Here is a 24,449-nt window from a genome sequence, read left to right on the forward strand (position 1 = left end):
TTTTTGCATACTACAGGAAATCTGGAAACTGCACAACAGTAATATAAGACACCTGTCATTTCACTACTTAGAGATAGCTGCCATTTACATCTACTTGCTTTACTTTCCAATGTCTTTTTATGTATTTGTGTATATATAATCAATATTTCAGAAGTCTGTATAGTGTACTGGTTGAAAGTGCAGTTGGCTCTCCATATCTGTGGGTTCCACATTTGTAGATTCAATCAACATGTTGCTCAGGCTGGTCTTGAACTCCTGGGCTCAGGCAATCCTCCCTCCTCACCCTTCCAGTGTGCTGAGATTACAGGCATGAGCCACAGTGCCCAGCCTCAATGCATATTAAATAATTTCTTTATGATTAGCTTCCTCTTTCTACACAGACACAGCAACAATCTGATCTCTCCTTCCTTTCCCCACACTTCCTCCTCTTCTTTTCAACAAAACCGCCATCGTCCTCATGGCCCACTCCCGATGGTCGCTGTCCCGATGGTCGCTGTTGGGTACACCTCCCAGACAGGGCGGCCGGGCAGAGGCGCTCCTCACTTCCCAGACGGGGTCGCCGGGCAGAGGCGCTCCTCACTTCCCAGACGGGGCGGCCGGGCAGAGACGCTCCTCACTTCCTCCCAGACGGGGCAGCCGGGCAGAGGAGCTCCTCACTTCCCAGATGGGGCGGCCGGGCAGAGGCGCTCCTCACTTCCTCCCAGATGGGGTGGCGGCCAGGCAGAGGCACTCCTCACCTCCCAGACGGGGCGGCCAGGCAGAGGTGCTCCTCATCTCCCAGACGGTGCAGCTGGGCAGAGGTGCTCCTCACTTCCTCCCAGACGGGGTGGCAGCCGGGCAGAGGCACTCCTCACCTCCCAGACGGGGTGGCCGGGCAGAGGCGCTCCTCACTTCCCAGACGGGGCGGCCGGGCAGAGGCGCTCCTCACTTCCTCCCAGACGAGGTGGCGGCCGGGCAGAGGCACTCCTCACCTCCCAGACGGGGCGGCTGGGCAGAGGCGCTCCTCACCTCCCAGACAGGGTGGCCAGGCAGAGGCGCTCCTCCCTTCCCAGACGGGGCAGCCGGGCAGAGGCGCTCCTCACATCCCAGACGATGGGCAGCCGGGCAGAGGCGCTCCTCACTTCCTCCCAGACGGGGTGGCAGCCAGACAGAGGCACTCCTCACCTCCCAGACGGGGCGGCCGGGCAGAGGCGCTCCTCACTTCCCAGACGGGGCGGCCGGGCAGAGGTGCTCCTCATCTCCCAGACGGGGCAGCCGGGCAGAGGCGCTCCTCACTTCCTCCCAGACGGGGTGGCGGCCGGGCAGAGGCACTCCTCACCTCCCAGACGGGGTGGCCGGGCAGAGGCGCTCCTCACCTCCCAGACGGGGTGGCGGCCGGGCAGAGGCGCTCCTCACCTCCCAGACGGGGTGGCCGGGCAGAGGCGCTCCTCACATCCCAGACGATGGGCAGCCGGGCAGAGACGTTCCTCACTTCCCAGATGGGGCGGCTGGGCAGAGGGGCTCCTCATATCCCAGACGATGGGCGGCCAGGCAGAGACGCTCCTCACTTCCTAAACGGGGTGGTGGCGGGGCAGAGGCTGTAATCTTAGCAGTTTAAGAGGCCAAGGCAGGAGGCTGGTAGGTGGAGATTGTAGCGAGCCGAGATCACGCCACTGCCCTCCAGCCTGAGCACCATTGAGCATTGAGTGAGCGAGACTCCGTCTGCAATCCCAGCACCTCGGGAGGCCGAGGCAGGCAGATCACTCGAGGCCAGGAGCTGGAGACCAGCCCGGTCAACACGGCGAAACCCTGTCTCCACCAAAAACACAAAAACCATTCAGGCGTGGCGGCGCGCGCCTGCAATCCCAGGCACCCTGCAGGCCAAGGCAGGAGAGTCACAGGAGCCCGAGGCAGGGAGGTTGCAGGGAGCCGAGATCACGGCAGCACAGTCCAGCTTCGGCAACAGAGGGAGACCGAAAAAAGAAGGAGAGGGAGACCGAAGAAAGGGGAGAGGGAGAGGGAGAGGGAGCCTCATCTGATTCTTAACAAAATGGGCCTTTCAGACTTAGATCACTTTTGTGCATAGATAAAAATGAAAGCATTAAGGAGAAGGAATTGGTGAATATATGTCTGGAGCAATAACTTCATCAGAACTGCCACGGTGATTGTAGGACCATTCTGATTCCAGAGGTATTAAAATGCAAAACACAATATTGAAATGCAAAACCCAACAAAATAATAAACAGCCTTGTACCTATCTCCTTGCTTAAGATCTAAAACAATTCCCAACACCACTGAAAGACTGTGTTCACCTCCTTGATCCAATCTCTTGCCTTTCCACCCCAGAGAAAACCACTGTCCTGAATTTTTCCCCACTCCCTAGGTTTCGTTTTACCAAACATGTATCCAATATGTACCATATTATTTGTATTTGATCTTGTTTTTGAATTGTCCTGTAGGTAGAATTATATCTTATTCTGCAATTTGCTTTCTAAAGTTTTTGAAAGAGCAAAACTTATCTGTGCTAATACGCTAATATGTGTAGCTGCCATTTATTTGTCACTGCATATACTCCTCTCAATTCTGTTGATAGAAATTTAGGCAGTTTCCGGTATTATTTTACTATAAACTTTCTCATGGCTGTCTCCTGCAACATGTGTGTTTCTTGGGAGTATACTTAGGAGTGGAATTGCTAAGTCTAGACAATGCTCCTCCCTGCTCTGGTTGCCAACACATGCTGCTGCTCCCTTACTCCCTCCTATGAATAGTGCAAGGGGGTAAGAGTTCTGTTCTTGCTTTGTCTTTGGATTTTCTAGGGTTGGGAGGGGGCAAGTTTATAAAAAGGATGGGGAGATGGTGGAGGTAGAGCTTCCAAGCTCCCAGCCTGACTTTCAGCCATAGTCCTGGCGAGCCAAAGCCAGAAAGGGGTTGAGGAAAGCTGGAGCACTCATCTGGGCTCTGCTGAGCATGGGTGTGAGGTGGGGCTCCCCTTGACTGGATCCTGGGGTCTCAGGCTGCAGCACACTTGACATCACAGAATCCACTGTGAGGTCACTGCTGGGCTGTGGGACACAAAAATTCAGCCAGCAAGCCACTCTCAGATGTATGTTTCTTTATTTAAACGGCAGTAAAGAACACTGGAATAGGCTCTCCAGGGACACTCCCATGAGCTCTGGGCTCCTTTGCAGCTTCCAGCTCTGGGTCTTATTTAATGGGCTTCAAAGGTCACTTTGAACCAACCATCTCCAGCCCCTGGCCACCCTCTGCTGTCTCGGTGATGGCCACGTTGGTGCTCCTCTCCGCCATCTTAGCCATGATGTCCACATCTCTGCCATGTGGTGTGCCCACTGCTTTTGTAGTAAGGTTGGCTCTGACGTTCCTCAGGAAAGAGCTGATCCTGCCAAGTCCCTTGCTGGAACCGGAACTGGTGGTCGATAAGCTCCTCCCAGATTTGTGAGAGGTCCTGGACTCCTTTGAGATGGGCGTGTGGCTGACACCTTTATGCGAGTCCCCGTGCCTGCTGCTCCCCGGGCTGCCACAGCCTTTCTCCTTTTTGTCATCTCTACTGGCTCTGTGGCTGAATGAGGACCTGCTGGAGGACTTTCGGGCGATCTTGTCCCCCCTTGTTTTGTGGCGGCTTTCACCTGTCCTGAGGCGATGGGAACTCCTTCCGAGAGCCCTGTACTTTTCCCTTCTTTCCCTCCCCTCCTTGCAGCCTTCAGCGCTGGCCTGGGTTCGCTCCCTTCCACGCTGTCCACTCAGGCTGCTCTTGCTCTGCCGGGTGGAGACGGGAGGTCCCGCTGCTGCGTCCATGTCTGTTTCTGCAGCTGTCCTGCTGGTCAGTTCTACTCCTGCAATGGCCAGGCTCATGCTGCCCTCTCGGGGAAAGCTCATGGATGCGCTGGAAACATGCTCTGAGGGCTTGCCTGCAGCCCCTGCCACAGCCACCTTCGTGCTGTTTGGAGCCATGCTGGCAGTGCCTGCAAGGGCCATGTTGCTTTTGTTTCCTCCTGCACCGATGGTGGCCACCCCAGCTATGGCTGCGCTCACCTGTCTAGGGGCGGAATTGGCTGCTGCCACACTCAAGACACCTGCTACGGTGCCTGTTGCTGCCCCTGCAGCTGCCCCTGCTGCTGCCCCTGCTGCTGCTGCCTCTTTAATTGCCCCTGTTGCTGGCTCCTCAGCAAGCTCTGTAGATGTTTTGGGGATGGATACATTGAGCATGTTAGTGGGTTTGTGAAAGTCATGTTGGAGTCCCTCCCCTCCAGCATAAGCAGCAGAGGTGGCCCCACACACCTCAGAGACCATGTGGAGGCTCCGGATGCTGACCTGGTCCTGATCCCCCTTTCCTTGAAGATTCACGGCTCCCAGGCTCCTCCTGTCTTCCCGAAACACAGGCATCCACATCATGTCTTCAGCTGGAATGCCACAGGTACTGCTGTTACTCTCCATGGGTGGCTGCAAGAGGTAAATTAGTTTTTCCCAATAGGCAAAGAGGTCGTCCCGTGTGTCGAGAGCGGGACACAATTGCAGATAGCAAGATCTGCCAGTGGCAAACTTCAGGCGCAGCTGTTGTTTCTCATGGTCTTGAACAGAGATCCGTACAAACTTCAGGGGGAGAAGCCTGGTGAGCTCTAAGTTCTTTGCTGCCTTGCGTTTTTTTCTCTTGGTGGCCTGGCCATGTCCAGCATACTCTTCACAGCCGGTGGCCGGTCGCGCCAGTAGCATGACATCTGGGAGTGGGAGGATGGGGCTGGTGCGTGCAATGCCCATGGTCACCATACGGACACGGTTGTGCACATCAATCACTTCTCCCCTTTTGGTGATCTGGATAAAGTCGCTCTCAAATATCGGTGCATACTTGAATATATCATACTCCCCCTTGTACAGTTGTCGCTGCAGTTTCCCCATGGTGGTGTTGAACATGCTCATGCTGGAGCCACTCTGGGCCGTATAATACGGCAGCAGAGAATCACCATTCATGGTTGTGTTTCAGCACAACGGCAGCACTGGTGAGGCAGGTCTCTGGGTCTTCCTTGGCCTCGGTGGCAGATGAGGGACCAGTGATGCTCCTGGGTCACAAAGATGTCTCTGCAGCTGGTCTCTCAATTCCACCCCACCCCACAGGCCCCCGCTGTTGCCTCAGAGCCTCTCAGAGGCCGGGGTGGGGGTGGGAGCACTGAAGATTGCTGTGGGAGGTGCTGTAAGGTGCCTGGACTCCAGACTCTTCCAAGACGTAGAGATGCAGGGTGGGCTCCAGAGAGGTTTTCTTCTGGGTCTAACCCCCTGACCTCCACCTCTGATTTTTTTAACTACAGTTTGTAGTCTCTCTCCCTGAGAGTGACTACAAACTGTAGTCCTAGTGACAGGAAGTGACCACCCTCTCTGCCTAAACCCCCTGTGCAGCCATATTTATCTTCTGCTTCCCTTTGTGACCTGTTGCTGTCACATACCCCTTTGTTCTCATCCCCCAGGCCAGGGCCATAATCCCCTCACTAATACTCCATTGCCCCCATAGAGGACAGCCCCACCCTGCCAGGTACTCAAGTGGGTGCCAAAATAAAAATTTTTCAAATGAGAAAATGTTGTGTGGTTGCTTCCCCTTCCTCAACCCCAATTCAAAAGATTCAGCAACCAGGCAGGGTCTATAGGAACACAAGATGATGGGATAAATTTGAACCATTTGAGTACACGGTTTAAATTTTTTTTAACCTAGAATTCGCAGTCTTGGTTCTTAGCCCACTCTTCCATAAAATCTCAGTTCATGCTGACAATGCAAATCTTTGGTAATAACTTCAATCTTTAATAATAACATGAGAGATTTCTTCTCCTAGGTGCCGTACTATGTATCAAACTCCATTCCAGTTTGATACTATTGCAACTCTTCTCATCTTACAGATAAAAAAACCGAAGTTGTGTAACTTACCTACATTCATAGAACTCGTAGGCAGTAGAGGCATTGTTTGAATACAGGTCTTGCTGCTTTTAAAGTCTTCCTTCTGAACCATTACAGAACTTACAAAAAAAGCTTGGGCAAGCCAAATAAGTTGCATAATTAATTCTGTGTGTGTGTGTGTGTATGTGTGTGTGTGTGTGTGTGTATGCATGTTATGGAGAATCCAGGACAATCACTTCAGAAAGGGGCTGGGCTGAGTTGGGGATTAAATTATCCAGAGGGCCACCTCTATTCCTCTCCTCCATCATGTTTATACCAACATCCTGTGTCAGGGAGCCCAAATACTTTCTCAAGGCCCCCAGTGTTTGCCCCGTGCCTCTTCTTACCCCCTACCCTGTGAAATGCCAGGAGAAGAGGGTAAGATGGAAAGTGTGAGCTTACATTCCAGGATCCTATCAAAGGCCCTCCTCTACCAACCTCTCTACTATGCAGAAGTAGTTTGGAAGCCATTTACATCCATGGGGAACAGGTGCCACTATACCTCCTGCCTTGCCATGCCCACAGAGCGAGCCCAGGAGTAAGTAATTTCCAAGCTGTTACCTGGAAGTTCTGAGAAGGAGCCCCTGCTTCCAACTCTCTTTTCTCCCAGCTTGACATTAGGCCTGAAATCCTACCTTAGAGATTCAGTCCTTGAAGATAAAGGCTAGCTCTTTCTTAACATACACACACCTGTCTATCAACTGATGAATGGATAAACAAAAAGTATAGTATCCATACAACAGAATACTATTCAGCCATAAAGAGAAATAAGGTACTATTACATAATACGCTAGGCTGACACTTGAAAACATTATGCTAAGTGAAAGAAGCCAGCCGTATTGTGCGAAAGGCCACATATTGTATGATTCTATTTACATAAAATATCCAGCGCAGGCAAGTCCATAGAAACAGAAGACAGATTAGTGGTTGCCAGAGGCTGGAAGGAAGGGGAATGAAGAGTGACTCCTTAATGGGTACAGGATTTCCTCTGGGGAAAATGAAAAAGTTCTGGAACTAGATAGTAGTGGTTACACTGTATTGTGAATGTACTTAATGTCACTGAATTGTACACTTCAAAATAGTTACAATGGCAAATTTTTTGTATATCTTACCACGCACACACACACAAATGTAAATACTCTTGTTTGAAACCATTGCTGTTGAAAACAAGCATAGGCTTCAGCTTTGGAAAGATCCACTGTGAGACCTGGAGCAAGTTACTGAGCTCTCCACTCTCTCACCTGTAAAATGGGGATAGCAGTTGCTGTGAGGATTAAATGGGATAATACATGTGAAGTGTTTAGTGTATTGTCCTCCTCAATAAATGTTAGCTTCTGTTAGCATTATTCCTCAACAGTCCTTTTAACCTCAGTGTAAATTCCTTCCTGAAAGCAGTGTTTGATGAGACCGTGTTAAAATCTTCTGGAGTTAGAGCCAACATAAGAACACAGGATGCTCAGTGGGCAAATGTGACCTCCTTTCAGGCAGATTCTAATTGGAAACACTGTTCATGCCACAAAGAAACAGTACATGAACCCAACCAGAGGTTATGGGACAGGGAAGAGAGGAGAAAGCTTGATATGGGTTGGAATGTTGAGGGTTTATTCAAAGCCCATGGGGAGAAATTAGGATACAGATGGAAAATAGTATTTTAGTTAACAGAAAGTGGAAAGATTCCATTCCGGAACTCCTGTCCTGGACCAGAACCCTTTAAAAGCTCTTGACTCTGAAACAGGTGTCAGGCCAGCTCTCAGGGAAAGCCAAGGGGGCAGGTGGAAGGCAAGAGAGAGGAGGGAGGGTGGCTTTCCACACCCTGGCAGTGTGACATCACCACTACCAACTGGAGACAGCTCAGTGCAAAGACACTGCCAAACCGGGTGCTTGATATTGGTGGTGGCCCCATCTAAGTTTATTCTCTCAGATTCCCCCACCTTCCCTTTCCTCTAAATGTGAAACAAAAGAAACTAAATGACTTGATGGTAAATGCATAGTCATCATCCTTTTTAAAATTAAAGTATCAAAGCATAAACTTGGCTACATAAAACAATTTTTAATGCATTTGTGATAGACCTTCATTTACGCTTACCATACACATCAAGTTTTCTTGCCATAGCCACCATCTGCCCCCAACTTCCTTCCTCTCTAACCCATTGTTGTCCCTGGCAGCTTACAAATTGTCTTGCGTTTCATAATGGCTGGTGGCTGGTGCCTCTACCCATAACTAGAAGGTAAATGCAAGGGATGTTTTCCCCTCCACCAAGAAAAGGAACATAAATTATCTCCTGAAAGAAGTGCTGAATGGTATTAACATCAGATGGCTCTTGACAGGTTAGGAAAGACCCCTGATGTGCAATTAAGAGAGTAAAATGAAGACACCTGTGTCATAAGTGATCATTTAAAGGAACCATACATGAGGTCAAAGAAGTAGGCACAGAACTCATGTGAACGAATCTGACATTTAACGAAGACAGTGCCTTTCTGAAGAATGGCACCAGTGGCGAGTGGCCAGTTTTTATTTCTAGCCTGTAGAGAAGCACAAAAAGCAAGGGGGCCTGGCTCTCTTGCAGGCCTAAGGAATCATATGCCCTGGAAATTCCAGGAAATTCAGTGGAATACCTTTCTTTGAATTATCACACCCATGCTGTCTAAAATGGTTCTTTCTTTCTTCCTCCAGTACCCTTTCCCCTTCTTTTCTGATATGTATTTGCAACAATGAGACGCACATTTAGACATGATAACAGATGTAACTCAAGTGAGTAACTCTCTGAGAGGAGTTCTGTGGCAGAATGTTAGGGGTCAAAGGTTCAAGCTGAACAACAGGTGTATGTTTTAGGTGTTTGTACATTCGGAGAAAATAATTAAGGTATCTAGCAATTCAGATTTTATATCAAAATTCTAAACACCAAACTGTTGATCTAAAGGATATATTCGGTGCCGTGTTTCAGGGTTTGTCAATGAGAAATTGAGAATAAGGTGCCCGAGACTGAGGAACAGGACTGAAAGCCAACTATCCCATCTAGTGATGCCCAAAGAGCAAAGGATGACATCTGGAGAAGTTTAAAGCTAGGCACCCCCCCATAATGGGGAGGGAAAGGCAGGCAATTGCTAGATCTCAGCAACCGATAGATTTAAATGAACAGAAACCAGCACAACACATGTTTACCATGTCTTGGTTCCAATATTTATTATTCTGACAGGTTAGGAATACTAGGATAAATAAGTAATATTTTCTCTTACAGAAAATTGTAATGATACTATTGGGTACAATTAAACACTCTGAGAATTTCACAGAAACATCAGAATTTTAACAGACAGTAGCCAGCATCCTTGTGGCCAGTGTGAGTGACTTCTCACAGCTGCAAACACCCTGGGCCAGATTTCTTAAAACAGCTACATGACAAAAAACAATGCTATTGACATCCAATAATGCTAAAGCCTGGGCACCACCTAGGCTCCACTGACTGTGGTTTCCAAACATGTCTCCACTGACGGTGGTTTTCAACCACAAGGAAAGGAAAATGGAATATTCTTTGGCTCTTCCAGCCTAGACACAACTCCCGACCTAAGTCATTGAGTGGAGAGTCCTAACCCTTTGGAAGTTGAACTTTCTGCTTTCTTCCTGTGACTTTGGAACTGAGTTTGCAACAGAGGACCTGCCATCATGCTGCCCATGGATTTTGTGTTAACACTGGGAGAATTCTGTTCTCCAGGGGCTGACAAGCTCTTCTGGCCACCTGAATATCATGAGATACTGCACGTGGTGACAGCCCTGCCCCCCAAAACTCTTAGAAACCAGATCTGAGAAAAAGCATATAAAAGTCACATCAGTGTTGTGTGACACAAACATCAGAAGAGTACATTGCCTAGTTTTCTTGCACACAGAATTTCTGGACATAACAGCATATTTGCTAGAAAGCACAACCCTGGCCGTTGCACAACTTCACTAAATGCTGTTCTCACTCCACATCCCTTACGAGTGACAATGGTAGCCACGGTGAAGGAGATGGTCCCATCCCTCCCACCCAAGGTACAGACACTTCTGCATGAACCCTAATGGTGGGCATCCTGGTTTTTTGTAGAATCCAGAAGAAAGGCGGGCAGGACACTAGCTGGGGGCCATCTGGAACATAAGAATGGCCAGTGTGTTAAGGCCTAAATCCTGGAGTTGAGGCAAAGATGCACTTGCCCTGGTCCAAGACCCACTCTGGGGCAGAATGGGAAGGGCCCGCTGAATCACTGCAGGCCCTCCCGCCTTGATGGTTCTCTGCTGCTGGGATTCTAGAGGTACACAGGAAGACAGCTCTCCAATGGCTTCAGGGTTTTGGGTATAAAATGAGGATTCAATGAGGACTCCCCAATCGCCCCCATACCATGACTGCTTAGCTCTGCAATGTTCCTTCTTTTATCTGTTGGATAAAGAGGTTTCTCTCATCTTCTGGAGTCCTCCCATTCTGAGCCCGGACAATACACGTGGGCCGATGAAGGTTGAGCATGTATATCAAATGCTGCTTCTCGTTCTTGAGCTCCTCAATCTGAGCCTTCAGTTCAGCATTCACACTTTCCAGCTTCTCCGACTCCTGGGGGACAAGCAACAGAGGCATCAAGAAAGGAGCCAAGGGCCAGTGAGGAGGGGGTGGCCTGGGCTGCTGCCTGGATGCAGGGGTGTACCTGGGACACCCTGGGGCTCATCAAGCTGGGAGAGGAAGATGGGAGATGGGAGAGCAGCACTGGGTTTAGGAAAATGCAGACCCACTTCTTCAGAGAAGCCCTGGTGATGCCACAGAGGTGGCCTGTGACTCTGCTAATACTGAAGCTGCAGTTCAGATACCTCATTTGCATGAGTCAACAGCCCATATGCAGGTCTTCTGGACCCAAAAGGGCCTTGGGAGCTGGGGAGAAATCCAGACTTATGGTGGCTTAGTCGATTCTGAGTCACAGATCTCAATGAGAAGCTCATCTCCCCAGAAAAAATGTATATGGCAACACACAAAATTCCCTAATTTTCACTGATCCCCTGAAGCAATCAACAGAACTTTTGGGGATCTGTGGGACGTGGGTTAAGACTCTGTCCTGGCCTGTCCACATTTGGAGGAGGGACACAGCCACTGGAAAGACTGCTGAGCACCACCGGCCACCCTGCTTGCCCACAAAAGCTATTTCCCCTAGTGTCTCTCAAGGCGGGCCGGCTAAACGCAGCCAGGGGCTCAGCTTACTGGCTAAGCCAGGGAGAAGGGCTCTAGAGTTAGGAACCAGACAAGAATGCAAAGCAAGCAAGTGTAACCACTGCTTGTGGATTAAGGAAATAGCTTGTTTGAAGAGATTAATTAAAAGCTTTTCATAGTGAGCCAAATGAGAGCTGGCAGCTTCCTTTTCTCAGGAAAACAGTCAAGTGAAGCCTCTTTAACTGGGCTGGCATGTCCTGCAGCCTGGAAGCTGATGGACATGTATGAACCGGCCGAGGCTGCTGGGAGTCGGGCATCAGACGAATTCACACACCTGCTTTTATACATCCACAGTCATATCCATTGCGTTAACTGCTTTGCCACCTCCTCATTCTGCAACTGGCATTTCTGCTACCAGCTACAAAGCCCTTCTTGGGAAACTATAACCAAGTAGGGGGTTTTCTAACTCTTCTTCTGATAGCCACATGAAGCTGGTGAGGACAGGCGTGAGCGAGAGGAAGGGTAAGGCTAGAAGGCACTCACTTTCTGCAGGCACTCGGTCTTCTCCTTCTTCTTGTTTCGGCACTTTGCAGCTGCAATCTTATTTCTTTCTCGTCGCCTCTTTTTCCTTTCATCTTCTTCAGGGGCTACCTATAAAATCCAAAAGGAACACATTTAAAGGGTAGTAAGAAATGCCACCTATCTCAAATACACTGCCTTTTACTGCCAGCAAAAGCTGACAGACAAGGGCAATGCTAGCGCTAAAAGACCCTGAAAAACTAAAGCTCTAGACTTTTGTGTGAAAACCCCTACACACACACACACACACACACACACACACACACGAGTGAACAAAAATCAAAGTTAAAATTATACCGGCAATATACTAGTAAATTAAAAGTTAGCCAATTTTAAAACTTCATTTGGATTTTGAGATGAGGATAATATGCAAATTGATAACTATTGGTACTAACTGTAATCATTTAAAGCTGAAACAGATTCTGTTTGGTAAACATCTCCTTTCTTTGAGAACCAGGGATGATCTCAGGATCATTACCTAGCCACCCTCTCCCAGCCTCTTCTTCGATTCAAGACCCAAGGGCAACCTCATTCACCTCTGACTTCACCTGGAGCATCAGAGCACCAGCTTCCCAAATTTGGGAGAAGCCCATGATGCTCCTGCAGAAAAGGCATCTAAGCCCATTCCCAACCAAAGCGGCATTAATCGGCCCATGCTGGGGTGCCACCTGCAAGTGGTGAACTAGGGCAGTCTTTTAGGTCAGTCCCACTACTCCTTGCCCAAAGGCTGCAATCATGCCAGTTTAGTAAGCGTGAAACTCTTCCACGTGCCACCACGAGGGAAAGGCCACAAAATGGTGGAACCCCAGCTCTGACATCCTTAAGCCACTATGGCATCGCCAGAAGCCGCCTCCCAGACTTCTCACCATGTTTATTATTCCAGGGGTCTTACGCAAGGTTGCCAAGTGTGGAACAGTGCAAGTGTGTGAGACAGAAGTGAACCTGGAGCAACACCTGGTCCCAAGGCTGTGAACATTGCTACAGGGAAGGGTGGGGCAGGCTGCCTGGTCCTTGCTCTACTGTCTGGGTGCTTGGGTCCTAGTAGTGATAAAAACAGGGACCACCACACTCCATGCTTCTTCAGAACAACTGGACACAGAAGGCGGCCTCATCCTGACTCATGGTTTTAAGTGCCATCTATATGCGGATAATTTCCAACTCTATTATCTGTAGCCCAGACTCTCCTCTGAACTCCAGACTCACATATCCAACTGCCTGCTTGACATCTCCACAGGGGTCTGCAGAATAGGACAGACCTCCTACTCTTGCCACAACCCTAACCCCTATAATCCCAAATCTCAGCAGCAAATGGGCGCTCCATTCTTACAGCTATGCTGGCCAGAAAACTCAGTCATCCTTGAGTCTTCCCTTTCTCTCATACCCCACATCCAATCTATCAGCAAATCAGCTTTACCTTCAAGTCAGATCCAAAGCCAACCACTTCTCAGCACCTGCACTGCTCCCTCCTGCTGCAGGCCCCCTGACTCACGCGGATTCCTGCCACAGCCTGCTTTCTGTGCACACAGCTTCTGTCTTACCCCTACTGCCCATTCTCAACATGACAGCCAGGGTGATCATTTAAAAATATAAATCAAGCCTGGGCGTGGTAGCTCACGCCTGTAATCCCAGCACTTTGGGAGGCCGAGGTGGGCGAATCACCTGAGGTCAGGAGTTCGAGAAGAGCCTGGCCAACATGGAGAAACCCCGTCTCTACTAAAAAAAATACAAAAATTAGCCAGACGTGTGGCGGGCACCTGTAATCCCAGTTATTTGGGAGATTGAGGCATGAGAATCGCTTGAACCTGGGAGGCAGAGGTTGCAGTGAGCCAAGATCACACCGCTGCACTCCAGCCTGGGTGACGGAGCAAGACTCTGTCTCAAAAAAAAAAACGTGTATGTGTGTGTGTCTGTGTGTGTGTGTGTGTGTGTGTGTGTCGAATCTTGTTGCTTCTCTGCTCAAAAGCCTTCTGTGGTTTCCCACCTCATTCTGAGCACAGGGCTGCCTCTATACAACAATAATCTGTAAGACTCAATATGACCAGCCCCTATTTATCTCCCGCCCCTATACTCTGCCCACTGCACAGCCCATCAGGCACCAACACTCCCACCTCAGTACCCTTAATTTCTTTTACCAGATACCCATGTGGCTTCTTCCCTCTCCTCTTTCCTTCTTCCTTTCCTTTTGACCTCTGCTCGAAAGTCACTATCAGTGAATCCTTCCCTGACTTCCTAATTTAAAAAAGCAACCCCGGCTGGGTGCGATGGCTCATGCCTGTGATCCCAGTGTTTTGGGAGGCTGAAGTAGGAGGATCACTTGAGCCCAGGAGATTGAGGCTACAATGAGCCGTGATCACCCCACTGCACCCCAGCCTGGGTGATGGAGCAACACCGTCTCTAAAAGCAAAATGAGTCTTGCTCCATCACCCAGGCTGGAGTGCAGTGAGGTATCACGGCTCATTGCAGACTCAACCTCCTGGTTGAGGTCCTCCCGCCACAGCCTCTCAAGTAGATGAGACTATAGGCCATGTACCACCTTGCCCAGCTAATATTTTTATAGAGATTGGGTTTCATTGTGTTGCCCAGGCTGGTCTCAAACTCCTGGACTCAAGCGATAATCCCACCTTGGCCTCCCGAAGTGCTGGGATTATAAGCGTGGGCCACCATGCCTGGCCTGAAAAGTTTTTAAACCCAGCAACCCAATCCCCTACCCATTCTCTCTGCCCCGCTCCCTGCTTTTTTCTCCTTTGCACTCATCTCTTAACGTGTATTTACGTATGTTATGTATTGTCTGTCTCCTCCCAGGAGAAGGTAAGCTCCCTGAGGGCAGTGGTTTTGTTTGTTTCACTCTCAACAACAGCCCCCTGCCTAGAACATGCCCAACACACAGTGGCTGCGAGCAAAACATGTGCCGAAAGAATGAACACCTATGGTAGAACCCACCTCGGCTTTTGTGACGGACACCCCGAGGGGTCTGTCGCTGACAGTGACTGACTCCAGCGCAGAGGACATCCGGTGGCAGAGGTGCTTGTTCTGGATGGCAAACCTCAGCTCTTCCTTGACAAAGGGCGTCAGGTTAGCAAAATCCTCAAACACCAGTGATCCAGGAGGGGACAGGCAGGGGACAATGGCAGAAGCACTCACTTCCGAGGCAGAGACCTGGCCTGGGTGTTGAAGCATCATTTTGCTGAAAGACACATTGAAACCCAAACTGTTTCAGGGGCTCTGGGGCATGGGATCAAGTCCCCCTCCCCCACCAGACCTCCAACACCAGAGCCCCACCCTCAAAGAAAAGTCCCATAAGCCCTTGGGTTTCTGTTTTGTTTTCATTTCATGCCATCCTCATCTTAAGTAAAACAGGTTCTTAAAATACACACAGCTCAGTGACATGAACAAAATGCCTATTTGAAATTTATAAGGGATGATGTTTCAGGCTACTCTGAATTCACAAGATCTATGAGTTTTGGCTGGTGTGCCTATGTGCCAATGTGGCCACAAACAGTCCTGAAAGAGGAAGAACATTTTTTAAAAATCAGTGAGGCCATTTTAAAAATCATGAGTAATCTCATTTTCAGCCTCTTTGTCTTTTTTTTTTTTTTTTTTTTTGTATATTACTCAAAATAAAGTTTCTTTCACTTTAAAAAAAGCCTCTTTTTCAAAGAGGCTTGACATCAAGCTGAAACTATCAGTGAGTGGAAGTAAAAGCAAAAAGTGGGGAATCCTTGAATTTAGCAAATACATCTCTGAAGCTTCTCCCCCGGAAGTTGGGCCCAAGCAATGGGAATGAGAAAGGTAACTGTACCCAGGTGTGTTTCTTCACCCCAGACTTTGGCAGGGGATGGGGAGGTGGATTCTTAAGGTTAAGGTTAGCAAAGCAAAAGGTCTTAAAGAAAAGTGAGGCACCGTATTGTGGGGGAGTTGTTCAGGCCTTTGGTATAGGGATAGACTTAGGCTGGGTGTGGGGGCAGGGAACCCTGGGGCTGGCTCTGGCACTAAAAAGCAGTGACTTGAGCTAGTCATTTCAGCTCTCTAGGACCCAGTCTGTGTCTGGTAAATGACTGACACCTCCTCCAATGCAAGCATTGAGTCTCCACCATTGCTTTACCCAGAGCCTGGCCCAGTGCCTGACTCGCCATGCCTCATTGGCCAACTGAATAAATGAAGTGGGGATGGGGTCATCAAATCAAATGGCCCCCACGGTCCAAGGTTACCTTTCTCATTCCCATTGCTTGGGCCCAACTTCCGGGGGAGAAGCTTCAGCAATGTATTTGCTAAATTCATCTCCCTCTATTATTCTATAGCTCAGTGAACCCAAAAGGATGACAAAAGGAAAATAAAAAGTAGAAATAGTGACAGTTCCATGGCCCCAATTTGGAAGAGTCCCCCATAAGTCTTGGCCTGCTGTGTACTCCCTCCAGCGGTGGCCATTCCTCCTCCACCCTGCAGTTGGTTCCCAAGGGGCAATGAGTATAGGGATGAGTGTAGGATGAGTGTGGTCTGGGCATTCCTCTCAACCGGGGATCTGTGGTCATTAGCGCAGTCCAGACAGAGAAGAAGCCCTTTGGCAAGTCTCGAACATTTAAGGAGTGCCTCCTTCATACCAGAAACCTTAGGGGCACTATCTAATTTAATCCTCATGAGAACCCAGTGAGTTAGGATCTAGCTGCCTTTTATAGATGAGATAATTGAGGTTTAGACAAACCAAGTCATTTGCCCAAATTCACAGAATTAATATGGGGCAGCATCAGGATTTGGAATTAAGTTAGTTTGGCTCCAGGATTCATGCCCTTAATTTGTACATTGCAAAAAACGAGCAAATATTATTCTACATTACAAAAACAAACAAGCATTATGTCATATTGCACAAACAAACAAAAAACCAGAGCAAATTTTTTGGGGGCAGGACTTAAGGTAGGTGGGAGGCCTGGAAATGAAGTGATGGAGGGGAGGCTAAGTAAAGATTCCTCGGGATAAATTGAACTCTGTTTAATGAACTGCTGATCTTTATGTCAGGGTGCATACCCATGCTGCTTGCTACCTGCCTTCTGGGAGTGTGAGCAAGTGGGTCTCTTATCCACAAAATTCCCAGACTGAGGTCAGAAGATGAAGATTTGAAGCCCACTTACTCCATTACGTGTTATCATTGTACCTCCCAGTGGCTTTTTCTCCTCTGTTAAAGAGGGCTTGTAACAATCGCCCTATTTTCCCATAATATCCTATGAGGAATTGAGGAACTAATACATGAATATGCCCTGGAAAACATTCTTTGGCCAGGAGCTCTATGATTACTAGGCCTCCCAGAGATCTCTCCAGCCCAGGGCTGGCTCTCTGACAGAGGCTCTGTGGGGTCCAGGAAGGAGGGCAGCTGGTCACCCGCTTTGATCTCAAAGGCTTCTGAATAGAATACCCTGACTTCAAACTCCCCCTGGAGATCTAACATACACCAATGGAGGCAAGACTTCCAGGCCAATGAAATCTGCCCCTGACTAGTCAAAGAAACCCAGGCTATGTAGGTAATTCTTTTCCCAAAGCCCTGTGTCATGAGTCAGAACTGAAGTTCTTCTCTCAATTTAATCCTATAATCTTAGGATGCTGGGAGGATACTTGTCGCTGTCAGGCAATAAACTCTGAGAAACTAGCCTTCTAAAGCCAGAGGCTTAAGATGCTCCCATGCATTCATGTTTCCCTTCCCTTTCCAACTTTATTAAAAACTCAGTGATTCAGGGATGACATTCAGAGCTACCACTGGGCTGGTCTTTGTTCGGAGGCCTGGATGGCTCCCTTCTACACGGGTACTTTGAATTCCACTGCACTAGAGTGTAGTTCCATTTTGCCACCCAACTAGGTTTATTAATGAGCTCTCAGGGCTTGGGGTCTGCTGTTTATGACTCCCACCCCCCACCCTTCTTCTTATGTAAAGTCAGCAGTCCCAATGAAAGAAGCTGAAGAATGTCAGTGGTATGGAATGCTTTTATGAAAAGCATTGGGTGGGCTTCCTTGGGGACATAAATGGTTGTAAAAATGTTAAAAGCCTTTCAGAGAATAAAACAGATGTATCTGTCGAGATTTGGGTTTTCTCGGCACTAGGCTAAAGCTTAACTTCTTGGGATACTTTCTAGTTATTCCTTTACTCAGTCTCTTGAGGTATGATTCAGCCTAGACTACGGCTGTGTTCCCACAAGGAAATGAAGTTAAATCTCCACACAATTTTTCAGAAAGTTGAGATCCTCAAACATCCTGGTCATTGAAAAAAATTGTTTGGGGACCTCAGATCAGAGTTGACTTTCTATGCTGATCATAAAATTGTTCAGACTTGCTACCAAGAACTTGCATTTTGTTTCTGCTTGATTATTTCCGATCAGAAATCATGTTGTATCGTTGGCAGTTTCATCATTTTCAAGAAAGTGAAAGTTTACTCATGTATTCCTTTAACTGGAAATTCAGCTCCCAGATTTTTATTTCCTAGTAGCTACAGCTACATTGAATTTTCACTTTTAATTTTCATCCTCTTTCCACGAAGCATTGCTCGCTAACCATCTTATGTTACTAGGAAGCCAATACTGGCCTTTCACTAACTCTTCATAGCTTGGTCTTCCTCCCAGACCTCTTGAAGAGGTGCAAAGCTGGGCATCAAGGGCCAGAGACAATGTTTCTAAGCCTATCAGTGCCACTCATAAGCTGAGCACCCACCAACAAATCACTTAGGCTTTCTGGGCCTCTCATTCTCTTCCTCCGTAATTTGAGATCAAAACTCCCTGCCCCAAAGGACTGTTGAGAAGGACATATGAGATTTACATACACACTGGGTAGTCATTACCACTGTGACTCCATCTTCTCCATTTCAGGAAAAATTCATTCTGTTGTTATCAATTCAATAAAGCCCTGTTAGTGAGGAATTAACTGGAATCTTCAAGACATTCAGGTCAGTCAGAGCCTCTTTTGTACTCTCATTGACCCCAAGTTCTTGACAGACCAGGTAGGTTTCACCCCACTATTTGCTGACACCAGCATTTCTCCATTACGTATTTGAAAGAGAACCAGTTCTCACATATAAACCATTTCTCCCTTGGAAAGCTTCTGAGGCATCTTGGCTATGTCCTTCCTCCTCCCCTGGCTGGGTAACACTTGAAGCCACCGGCCCTGTCCCATGCCCAGCCAGTTTTAAAAAGGAAGGAATCATGGACTCTATCTAATGGAAATCACGCCCTCTCAATATTAGAATCATCTAGGTCAGATTCTCATTTTATAATGAGTACATTGGTCCAGGGAGGTAAAAATGACTTCCCTGAGGTCATAAAGCTGGTGAGTGGCTCAGCCCATGCCAAGCTGCTGACCACCCACCGACTGCTCATTTTGCTCCATCACCAATAGGTATCGACCGCCTCAAGGGATCAACCAACAAGGCAACCAGAGAACAGAGCCATTAGCCAGGTAGATAAGGGGTCAAGAGTCCTGGCACCTGGTACCAACCACAGAGGAGACTTTGACAGGACTGAGACAGGGAGGGGCTATCGAAGAAAAGGGCCATGGAGAAAAAGGAATTCTATAACGGCTAAAGGGCAAGGAGGAAGAGAAAGAGAAAAAGAAGGCTCCCATCACTGCCACAGATGCTGGGTGCTGTATCTTATCCCCACTACGGGCGTGGGGTGCTGCCTTCTTTGCTGTCTCTGAAACCATTCCGACAGTAACTGCAATCCTCACCCCATCCCATCTTTGTCCAGGATATCCTCAAAGCAGGAGCCTGTATGTTGTTGCATTATTCTACAACCAATGCTAACTGCAAAACAATGGGGACAGTAATATCAATTTTTTGCCTTCACTTTAAGTTGCGGAGACAGAAACTTCGAATAGAAGATATGACTGTCACCTACAACGAAAGGGGTACACTGAGAGAACATCCAGATTTTCTGGCTTTCCTTTTTTTCTGGGTTCATCAAGGATTTAGTAACTATTTTATTTGTAAGAAAGCATATGTGACCTATGCAATGAAATTAGGGAAAAGAAAATGTTTAGGAGGAAAGGAAGTAGATGAGAGATGAAAATGAGAGTAGGGGAGCAGAGAAGGAGAACGAATCCAGTGGAAAGAAAGCTGGTGAGGGAAAAGATGCCCTGCAGAAAAGTCCCCTTTCCCCCACTGTCTGGACACTGGTGAATGACATTAGATAGAGACCCACCCCATTCAAGTCCCCTCACTGGCTCCTTTCCTCCCCACTACACCACTCCAGAATCTGAAAATCTCCAGACAGAAAGGATCTTAGTAGTTATCTGGTCCAACCACTGCATTGTGCCCTCCAACACGCAGAGGGGGCCGGTACTGCCCATGTGCCCCTATTTGCCGGCTCCGCATACTGAGGCCCAACGACATCGATTGCAGTGTAAGCGCTCAGAGTCCTGGCACTAGACCACAAAGCCATTCTCTCAAATATCTGCACAACTGGCTCCACACCCTCGCTTCCCCGCCACGGTGGGTCTCCCGCGGACCCGCCGAAGGAAAAGCCAAAGTGAGAGTCCCAGGTGTGTGGGAGTCCCGGGCTCGGGGTCCGGACACCAGCCGGTGCCGGGAGCCCTCCCCGTCTTCCGCCCCGGGACAGCGCGACACCAGCGCTCGCCACTTGCAAGCTTATCCCAGCTAACTTTTTCTCGGGGTTGCCTTCACGGTCCTGCCGCCAGTGCTGCGGGGTGCCCAGGGCGACCCCCAGCGGCCGCGCCCGCGACGCCGCCAGCCCTCCCGCCCCTTCCCCATTCATTCCTCTCGGCGCGTGGGGCAGCCCTCCCGCGAGCCTCCGGGCTTCGTGCCTCTCTGCCCACCCCGGGAAGGATCGGCTCCACAGTGCCGTGTCTCGAAGCGAGGGATGGAGCGGGACGTCGAGCGGGGCAGCCTCGGACACCCCAGCGCACCCGCCCACCCACCTTACGCCCTCTCCCAGCCGGGCAAGCCAGCGCCGTCGGCGGAGAGAAGCGGCGCTCGAGGCTGGCGGCAGAGTGGACGCCCGACCTCCGTCACCAGGAAACTTTCGCGCCCCAAGTCAAAAGAGAAAGTTAGTTCTTTCGCTTTGCGGGAAACTTTTCGAAGCGCCGAGGAGCAGCGGTGGCTTAGAAGAAGTTTAAGCCAGAGTTATTTCCAAGCCAGAGGCTGCGGGCTCGGATCCGGGGTGGGTCAGGGGTCGGCGGACTGGTTACTTAGAGGGGCGCGAAGGGAACGAAGGCGAGCAGCCCTCGTCGCGCTCACTCCCTCGGCTTCCAGCGCTCACCTCCAGGCTCCGCTCGGGGCGGCCAGGGTCCGGAGGACGGGCAGGGCCGGGACGGGGTCGGGCGGGCTGTTTGTCTGGCCGGCGGGCGAGCACCGAGGACTCACGGCCGGCGCGCGGGCTGAAGGGTGCGCTCGGGCGGCGGCGAGAGAAGAGAGCTGTGCAGTGCGCGCCTGGCTGCGTGCGACTGTGACTTGGAGAGCGTTGCATCACCCCTTTTATAGCCCTCAGGCTGGCGGCGCGGTCGTTTACTCCGTGTTGCCAGTCCCAGGCTGACGTAATGCTATTAATAGCTTCCCGGGAGAACCGGCCGAACGGAGCGGAGGAAGGGGGGTGGGGGAGGGGCCAAGGCGGGGCGGAAGGCGGGTGGAGAGGGGGGGCACTGGTGATGCAAGTTCGGGGAGGAGCCAGCCCAGGCGCGTTCCCCCAGCCTCGCTCACTGAGACACGCACCAGCCCGCCCTCTCTCTCCATATCAGGACCGGAGCCTCCCGGGATAGCCGCCAGATGTGCGTACTCGCTGCTGCGTGTTCCAGGCATGACCAATGGTGCCCAAGCCAGCGGCATGACTCCACCGCGCTGGCATCTCTCCCTCCGCTAGGTTGAGGAGCGGGGGGGCGGGGAAGGTGGGGAGGCGGGTCCCGGCCCCAGCCCAGACTAGGTGAGGCTGGGAAGCGGGCACGACCTTTCTCTAAAATGCGTGGTCATTTTCTGGAGCTTCAGGAAAATACCCCCTCCCCCACTGGCCTCCTACTTCTCTAGCAGGGGCGGAGTAGGGGCAGAAGCGTTAGTCTGTGGTGTGGGGAAGGTGTCCAAAGTCACCCTTCGGTGTATCCACGCCGTTACCCGCCGGGTGTGACCTCCGCAGCGGGGACCGCGAGAAGCCCGCCGGTTAACACAAAAGCGGAGGGCAGCCCTCGGCTGGCACCGTGCGCCCGAGCCCGCAGCCCCGGACACTCCACATGGACGCACACGCAGGACAGCTCCGGGCTCCGAGACTAGGGCGAGTGGTAGGACCGTATCGGTTCGATTTTTTTTTTTTTTTTTTTTTTTTTTTTTTACAATCACAAAGCGTTTGAAATTGACAAGAACATGTCAGTGAAACCAACAAGAGCGTGAAAAGATCGGAGTCCGGGAGGAATCAGAGGCAACCCGGTGGGAGGGTAGGAAGGGGCGGAAGCCAGCGGTCAGGAGGAGGGGGAAAGAGAAGGTGCTTTGGGGTCCGCGAAACTGCCCAGGCCTGGGGGTCGCCCAGCTCTCAGGCAATATTTAGGGAAAACCCATCTTCAGCTTTCACGTGTTCTTCTGCTCCCAGAGCCGATTGGACTGGGACCGGACGGCCCGGAATGGGGACGCACTGACCACAGGCGGAACCCGCAGCAGAAATCCCCTCTGCCCTCAAGCCAGGGTGGCGGGAAAGGCGGGGGCCCATGGTCCGAGATTCGAGCTGAGACCTCAGCAGAACTGGGTTTGAACCTTAAATACGATTTCCTGGTTCTTATTCCCCGACCCCAACAATTTCTGCTCAGAGAGCAGCAGAACCAGGAACCTTCTTGACTGCCCGTGGATGACTATTTGTGGACACAAGTGTGGCCTGGGACTTTCGCACCTGCCTGGGAGGGAGACCTGCGCGGCCGCAGGGTGTGGGGGCACGGCGAAGGGCAGAAACACCTGCTCCTTTCCACCTGCCTCTGGGAGAGAGGCGGTCGAAGGTCACAGTTTGGTAATTTGGGGTAGAAACTAGAGGTGTCTGGAGCCTGGGTCTCACTTGAAGTCCCCAGTTCCCCTCACCAGGGTTCCTCGCCGCCAAGCCCGACCTCACTCAGACCACCCACCTCCCCACGGGCCTGGGAACACGCGGAGGGCGGCCTCGGAAGTCTTTGCGCCCCGGCGGACCCGGGAGCCGTGGAGTTCCAAGCGGGATCCTCGGAGATCCTGCTCTGGACCTGACCCGATTTCCAGCGGCGTCGCGCGGGAAGTGCAGGGCGGGTGTTTTCGCTTTACTTTTCGCCCTGGTAACGGCTCTCCGGGCCCCACCCTCCGCTTCCACGCCCTCACCCCCGCGCGCCGCTCAGCACACCTCCACAACCCGCCCTCCCGCTGGAGTGCGCGCAGGTAAACCCCGGGCGTGTCGGAGCAACCCCGAGAACACCGGGCGGGATTAGGTGGAGGAGTGTTTGTGCATTTGAATGAAGTTATTTGTTATCTCTACTTCGCTATTTTATCTACTTATAGATTGTCCTGGAATAAGTAGCACCATTATAAAGTGAAGCAAGGAGAGAAGGGAGAACACGTGAAGCTTTTTACTCTTTCTGCTGTGAAACAGAAATTTTGACCAGTTTACCAGTTGAACTATGATTCCATTAATACACCCAAGCCAGATCTGTGGCGATCTGGTCCTGTCCTTAAGGGGAAATTCAACTTAGGGCGTCAAGTAAACAAACAGCCAGACCGTCCTCCACAAAACAATGCAAGGGAAGGATAATAGGGGTGGGGGGAGAAACCCCCAACACCCTGGTTGGGTTATTCTTATTACCATTGTGCCTCCAGTTCCTTTTATCAATCTTGCTTCATTCTAATTACTCTTAGTTTGGAATCTCCAAGTTACATCTGGATAGAAATGCTGTCAGCTGTTCACAGAAGTCTGATCCTGATATTCTAAACCTGAAAAGTGATAAGAATCTTGACAGAGAACTAAGTCCACTCCCACTTGAATGAAACTCTTATCCAGGGAAAACAAAAACTACTCCTGCCTGCCTCCCTCCGCTCAGCCCCCAGGAGAACCGTGAAATGCCTGCTGAATTGAGAGACTGGAAAAGAACAGAGCAAGGCAGAGCCCCTGAGGTCTTTGCCACAGGAGAGTGATCAACATCTGAGTCCTTTGCATCCTTATTTCACCCTGACTTAAGTTAATGCCACCAATGTCCAGTGTGCACACTCTCAGCACACACACAGGCAGTGCCATGAAGTGGAGGGGACAGAAAAGCTTTCCACACCAAAACTCTTCTCCACGCAAACCAAAGAATGGCTGTCTCGTCTTAGAAGGAAGCTCTGGCTAGGGTGATTTCAGGGGTTAATCCTCAATGAAAGAGGGTTAAGCAGAGACTTAAAGATTGCTGAGGTTTTATGATGGTGAACTGCCTGGGGAATCCACATTCAGATCAGCCTTGGTATGTTTTGCTGAGTGAGATAAGAGTTGGAGACTTCATGCTGGGACATGTGCAAAAGGAAGGGAAAAAATTAAAAGGGGAGGGGAAAGAACTAGGCAACTAAAAACAGCCCACTCGTGGCAACCAAATCTAAACAGAAAAACATTGCAGGGAGCCAAACGCAAAAAAAAACAAAAACAAAAAAGTTCGAGATATTTAAAGGTTCTAGCAGTTTCTTAGTTCAGTGCACAGTCCCTTCCCACATTCCTCTGCTCCATTACTCTGTTCTCTAAACCCTAAGACTGTATTCATGCCCAGAATGCTAGAAACACAAGATAAGATCTGCCAGAGAAGCGGCAGAGTACTAGCAGCTCTGTCTGCCTGGCTCAACCTACTTCTTC

The 24,449-nt window shown here is 50.1% G+C and overlaps 2 protein-coding genes across 2 annotated transcripts; both read right to left on the reverse strand.

Annotated features, from left to right (window-relative positions):
- Positions 1-2,583: 2,583 nt before the first annotated feature.
- GARIN4 (golgi associated RAB2 interactor family member 4) lies at positions 2,584-5,550 on the reverse strand. The gene has a single exon (XM_054479324.1). It carries the CDS (start codon positions 4,960-4,962, stop codon positions 3,205-3,207), a length of 1,758 nt encoding a protein of 585 aa, XP_054335299.1. The 5' UTR covers positions 4,963-5,550; the 3' UTR covers positions 2,584-3,204.
- A 3,522-nt stretch (positions 5,551-9,072) lies between these two features.
- Positions 9,073-21,200, reverse strand: ATF3 (activating transcription factor 3). Its single transcript, XM_054443507.2, has 4 exons — positions 20,904-21,200; positions 14,596-14,839; positions 11,620-11,727; positions 9,073-10,491 (listed from the first exon to the last, which is right to left on the reverse strand). The coding sequence occupies exons 2-4, from the start codon at positions 14,833-14,835 to the stop codon at positions 10,294-10,296; spliced, it is 546 nt and encodes a 181-aa protein (XP_054299482.1). The 5' UTR covers positions 14,836-14,839; positions 20,904-21,200; the 3' UTR covers positions 9,073-10,293.
- Between the last annotated feature and the right edge of the window lie 3,249 nt (positions 21,201-24,449).

Source organism: Pongo pygmaeus, chromosome 1 (assembly GCF_028885625.2).
Source record: "Pongo pygmaeus isolate AG05252 chromosome 1, NHGRI_mPonPyg2-v2.0_pri, whole genome shotgun sequence".
Taxonomy (NCBI): domain Eukaryota; kingdom Metazoa; phylum Chordata; class Mammalia; order Primates; family Hominidae; genus Pongo; species Pongo pygmaeus.

What these genes read in the sequence shown, in the direction of transcription:
- GARIN4 (XM_054479324.1), bottom strand. Translation starts at nt 4,962, where the DNA reads ATGAATGGTGATTCTCTGCTGCCGTATTATACGGCCCAGAGTGGCTCC.
- ATF3 (XM_054443507.2), bottom strand. Translation starts at nt 14,835, where the DNA reads ATGATGCTTCAACACCCAGGCCAGGTCTCTGCCTCGGAAGTGAGTGCT. An exon ending in TGTCCGTCACAAAAGCCGAG is followed by an intron (nt 11,728 to 14,595) that starts GTGGGTTCTACC and finishes TGGATTTTATAG; the next exon opens with GTAGCCCCTGAAGAAGATGA. An exon ending in AGACCGAGTGCCTGCAGAAA is followed by an intron (nt 10,492 to 11,619) that starts GTGAGTGCCTTC and finishes CTTGTCCCCCAG; the next exon opens with GAGTCGGAGAAGCTGGAAAG.